The sequence below is a fragment of the Pteropus alecto genome, unplaced genomic scaffold, assembly GCF_000325575.1.
Source record: "Pteropus alecto unplaced genomic scaffold, ASM32557v1 scaffold134, whole genome shotgun sequence".
Classification (NCBI taxonomy): Eukaryota; Metazoa; Chordata; class Mammalia; order Chiroptera; family Pteropodidae; genus Pteropus; species Pteropus alecto.
In genome coordinates, this window is record NW_006436283.1 from 2885727 (window position 1) to 2890820 (window position 5094).

Consider the following 5094-nt stretch of genomic DNA (forward strand, 5'->3'; position numbering starts at 1 on the left):
AGCCCGAGGGACGCGCGCGCGAGGGCCCCTTTGTGGACTTTACGGCCGCCAACATCTGGGCGCATCGCGGGCCACCGCTGGCAGCTGCGCCGCCGCCTCGCCTTGGGGACCGTAGGAGGCGCAGCCCCAAGGCCGGAGACTTCGGTTTTGGACCAGGTAGGAAGGACGGGGCGCGACGCGGAGGGGGGTGGCCCTCGCTAGTCCCGGGAGCTTTTCCCGGTTTCTCCTCCCCTTCCCGGGTCATTCCCGGCAGGGAGGGGACGAGGTAGGAGACAGAGCGGATGGAAGCCGGAGGTCCCAATTTCCCGGAATACCCAGGCCGGGGCCCCCTCCGGCTTCTCGCGTCCCCTCCCTACCCCCGTGCCTCGGATTTCTCTCCGTCCCCGCCGCCCGGGGCCGTCGGACTGAGCGGCGCCCCGAGCGTCCCGGCGCCCTTCTCTGCCCTCCACCCCGGCCACGCTCCCGGAGCCCCAACTTCCGCGCCTGAGTTTCCCACTCGGCGCCCTGCCAGTGCGCGCTGGGGAAGGGGCCACCCCGCCAGCGGGGGCGAGGGCCGGGCGGGCTCCACGGGCTGCCTGGGTCGGGGCGAGGGCCCACGCGAGGACCTCCGGGGCAGTGGGTGCCCCGGCCACTTGGCGGAGGCAGGGGAGCCGGGGCGGGCCAGGCGCGCTGGAGGGTTCCGGGCACTCACGCGGCTCGCGCCTTCCTCCCCACAGCCCCCCGGGATGCGGTAGCGGCCGCTGTGCGGAGGCCGCCGAGCAGCTGCAGCCGCCGCCGCGCAGATCCACGCTGGCTCCGTGCGCCATGGTCACCCACAGCAAGTTTCCCGCCGCCGGGATGAGCCGCCCCCTGGACACCAGCCTGCGCCTCAAGACCTTCAGCTCCAAGAGCGAGTACCAGCTGGTGGTGAACGCAGTGCGCAAGCTGCAGGAGAGCGGCTTCTACTGGAGCGCGGTGACGGGCGGCGAGGCGAACCTGCTGCTCAGCGCCGAGCCCGCCGGCACCTTCCTCATCCGCGACAGCTCGGACCAGCGCCACTTCTTCACGCTCAGCGTCAAGACCCAGTCGGGGACCAAGAACCTGCGCATCCAGTGCGAGGGGGGCAGCTTCTCGCTGCAGAGCGACCCCCGGAGCACGCAGCCTGTGCCGCGCTTCGACTGCGTGCTCAAGCTGGTGCATCACTACATGCCGCCCCCCAGCGCGCCCTCCTTCCCGTCGCCACCGAGTGAACCCTCCTCGCCCTCCGCCGAGGTGCCAGAACAGACGCCCGCCCAGCCGCTGCCGGGGACGCCCCCCAGGAGAGCCTATTACATCTACTCGGGGGGCGAGAAGATCCCTCTGGTGTTGAGCAGGCCCCTCTCCTCCAACGTGGCCACTCTCCAGCATCTCTGTCGGAAGACCGTCAACGGCCACCTGGACTCCTATGAGAAAGTCACCCAGCTGCCTGGGCCCATTCGGGAGTTCCTGGACCAGTACGATGCCCCACTTTAAAGAGCAAAGGGCAGGGGTCAGGGCGAGGGGCCTGGGTCCCCTCTCCTTCGTGACACATGGCACAAGCACAAGAATCCAGCGGGAGAGTCCTGCAGTTCTGGGTGAGCCAGGGGGTGGACAGGCCCCTCCCTCTGACCCTCCCCTCTGCAGAAGGGGGCAGGCCAGACCTGGAATGTGTTTGAGGGAAGGGGGAGTGCCACCTGAGCGCCCCTCCCCCACTCCGGCTGCTCCGGAGGAGCCAGATGGCCCAGTGGGGCGACTGCAATGGATTCTCCTCCTCTCCGCTTCCTCGACTCCCCCTGCACCTCCAGACAGGGGACACTGCTGAACTAGTGAGAAGTGCCGGGGAATCTGCAAACTTTCCAACGGAACTTGTTTGCTCTTTGATTTGGTTTTAAACGTGGCTCTAACCCTGAGCAAGTCTCTGGCCTGGGAAAGGGTGGACAAGAGAGAGGGTGCCTCAGGGGCCCCCCACCCCGGGCTGCAGGCTGCCCAAGGACATGGCAACTCCCACCGCCCAGCCCAGGTGAGGAGGGTGGCTGCGTGCTCCTCCCCGGGCTCTGGAGAGAAGGCCAAGGGGTGACCTGAAGAGGACCATTCTACTCCTCCTCCTTGGGACAACCACCAGGAAATATAGGTCCTAGTCCGTGGAGAGCTGAGGGCCCTTCCCCCGTTTTAAGGGGGAAGTGGCATTTGGAGGCGGGTGGACAGGCCGGTCAGTTCTTTCCCCACCCATGCTATACCTTCCAGCACCTGGGGGTGGGTGTGGTTGGAGGAGATGAGCCATCTTTGACCCCAGACCCTGGCCAGAGAAGATGGGGGATTCTACTTTGTGCCTCCTGACTATGTCTGGCTAGATTTGCCTTAAATGCTCCCTGTCCCATGGAGAGGGACTGGCACACAAGAAGCCACACACTCAGCCAATCCATGCAGAGGCCAAGGGATTCTCAAAGGGCAGGCAGCTGGCCACTGACCTTGGCGGGAGGGGGGGGGCAGCAGAGATGGTATTGGCCAGCCACAGGTGCCTCATGGTGTCTGGGTTCTGGCTAGAGCAGAGCCAGCAGGTCCCACAGGCCCCAACCCCAGGCCCTGCACAGCCCTCCCTCCTCACCTGGGGTGGGGGGACACAGGCAAGGAGTCACCAAGAGACCAGGGCCCCTGCCACCCCAGCTGCTCCCTCTCTGCAATAGCACTGATCAGTGAAAACTTACAGGAATGTAGCAGCGATGGAATTACCTGGAACTGTTCTTTTGGGGGAAAAACTAATCACAAAGTTTTCTGTGTCAGGTATTGGTCTGGATGGGGCAGCTGTGTGTTGGGGTGTTTTTTTTTTTTCTGTTATTTTTGTTTCTGTTTTGTTTTTTAATAATGTTTACAATCTGCCTCAATCACTCTGTCTTTTATAAAGATTCCACCTCCAGCCCTCTCCCCTCCCCCAACCCAGGCCTTCAAGGCTGTTAGGAGATGCTTGAAGAACTCAACAAAATACCAATCCAAGTCAAACTTTGCACATATTTATATTTATATTCAAAAAAGAAACATTTCAGTAATTTATAATAAAGAGCACTATTTTTTAATGAAAAACATGACTTGAGCCTTTTTCCCCTGCCCCTTCTCTGCCTTGCTTTCTCTTTCACCCACACCCACACACCCTGCACCCGAGGGGAGGTGGGAGGGAGCCGCAGAGGGTGGCGCCGGCTCTGCCCCCTTGCTGCCCTGGCGTCCTCAAACCCTTCTTCACGTCACTTACAAGCTCCGGCAGCCACCTAGACTGTACCGAGGGTAATTCCTGCTAGTCTGATTCAGATCTGACCAGAATATGCAAAGCAAGTTCGAAGGAAGCGCTTCAAAGGGCTTGCAGGGACTAAGCTGAGCTGTGGCCAAAGCTTTTAGAGGCTCCAAGCTATTAGAAGCGCTTGGCTCCTTGGCAGGGAGGTGTTCCGAGAAAGCCCAGACTACAGGGTCCCGGCGGTGGCCCGTGACCTCAGCATAGCCCGGTTCACGGAGGTGGGGGGGAGGGGTGGTCCTGATGAGGCTCCCCTCCCACTTCCCAGGAGCCCCCGCCTGAGCAGTGGTTGGGGCCACGGGCCTCCCAAGAAGAGCACCCATCTATTTATCTATTTTAGTCACTCTCACTCCACCCCGCCCCCGCATTTGGAGGCTCCCTGGGTTAACCTTCCCAGCTGCCCCCGCAAGGCAGATGTTATCACCCCCCCATATTCTCAGACACAACTGTGTGCTCCATAGGAGCAGGAACTTGGACTGGTCACTTCTGATGCCTAGAATGGTGCTCAGTAAATATTTGTGGACTCAGTGGGGGCAGCCACTCAGGTTCACAGAGGTTAAGCAACCTGCCCAAGGACACACCACTTGGGATGTGGGAAAGACACAGGATTGACCCCAGGAGTGTTTATTCCCAAAGCCCATGGACTCTCCCTCTCTGAACACTAAGTATGTACCCGGGGTTGCCCACAGGTGGGAACCCTTGCAAAGCCAAGAGGTTAGTACCGTCCTTCCCCCAGTGCTGTGGGTTTCAGCGTTAGGGTTCTGACAAAAAAAAAAAGAAAAGAAAAGAAAAAAAACCTTCTCTGTGACATTTTCTGTCCATGTTTCCTCCTCCCCCAACCCTGAGACCTGATGGCTTGGAAAGATGAGTGTTACCCCCATCCCTGCGCTTCAGATGCCAGGCCCCCCAAAGAGCTGCTCCGGGAATCAGTGTCCAAAAGGCAACTGAGCGAGTAAATAAACAAAGTCATTTTTCTTTCCCATTTCCTGATCTTTTGAGGAAAATAACCTAAAGTGACGAGAAAGGGCCAGGCCAGGGGCGAAACTGTCGAGAGAGACAGAGCATGCAGGAACCACGCTAGACGGACCGCCACCTCTAGAGCTGGGAACGCAGACCCAGATGAGGTCGCCTTCCCAGAGCACAAGGTCAGGTGAGGAAACCCAGTGGGACCTGGCTCCCCAGTGCCTTCCAGAAGGATGAGAGTCTGGGAACCTTCTGGCAGACTCTTCCCTACCCGATGACCTGCCAGTCAGCCACCATCTGCCTTCTAAGGCGATTGGCATCTGGAGCACACCGAGTCCCCGCGCAGCCCAGAAGGCAGCTGTTTAGCCAGTGTCCAGTGTTCACAGGGCGCTAACAAAAGGGCTTGGCCTTCGCTGGCCCCAGAGGAAGCTGGCCTCCCAGACCCCTGGTTGACTGCAGAGGCAGGATGGCGCCTCTTTTCCCTGGATGCCCAGGCCAGCCTTCTTTCCCCACCTTTCTCTGTCTCCCTCCATTTGCAGACCACAGACTGGACCAACCCTCTGGTTTAGCAGACAAGGAGACTGAGTCCCAGAAAAGGAAAGCAATTTGCTCAGGTTCACACAGCGAGCGAGTGGCAACGTCAGGGCAAGGACCCCTTCCTAGCTCCTCTGCTCGCCAGGGCTCCTTCCTGTTTTCCCTCCTCCTCCCACCTTCCCGTTGCAGAAATCTTTCTGTACTTCCCAATCCTTCTAGGGGCATACACCCCTCCTCCGAAGGACTTAATGGAGGCCCCTCTGTTCTGGCCACCAGAGGAGGGGTGCACTTGATTCCAAGAGTTGCTAGGAACGTCCAGC

At 60.1% G+C, this 5094-nt stretch overlaps 1 protein-coding gene across 1 annotated transcript; it reads left to right on the plus strand.

Moving 5' to 3' along the window:
- Positions 1–6: 6 nt before the first annotated feature.
- SOCS3 (suppressor of cytokine signaling 3) lies at positions 7–3075 on the plus strand. Its single transcript, XM_006912175.3, has 2 exons — positions 7–156; positions 717–3075. Exon 2 carries the CDS (start codon positions 805–807, stop codon positions 1489–1491), a length of 687 nt encoding a protein of 228 aa, XP_006912237.1. The 5' UTR covers positions 7–156; positions 717–804; the 3' UTR covers positions 1492–3075.
- Positions 3076–5094: the final 2019 nt, after the last annotated feature.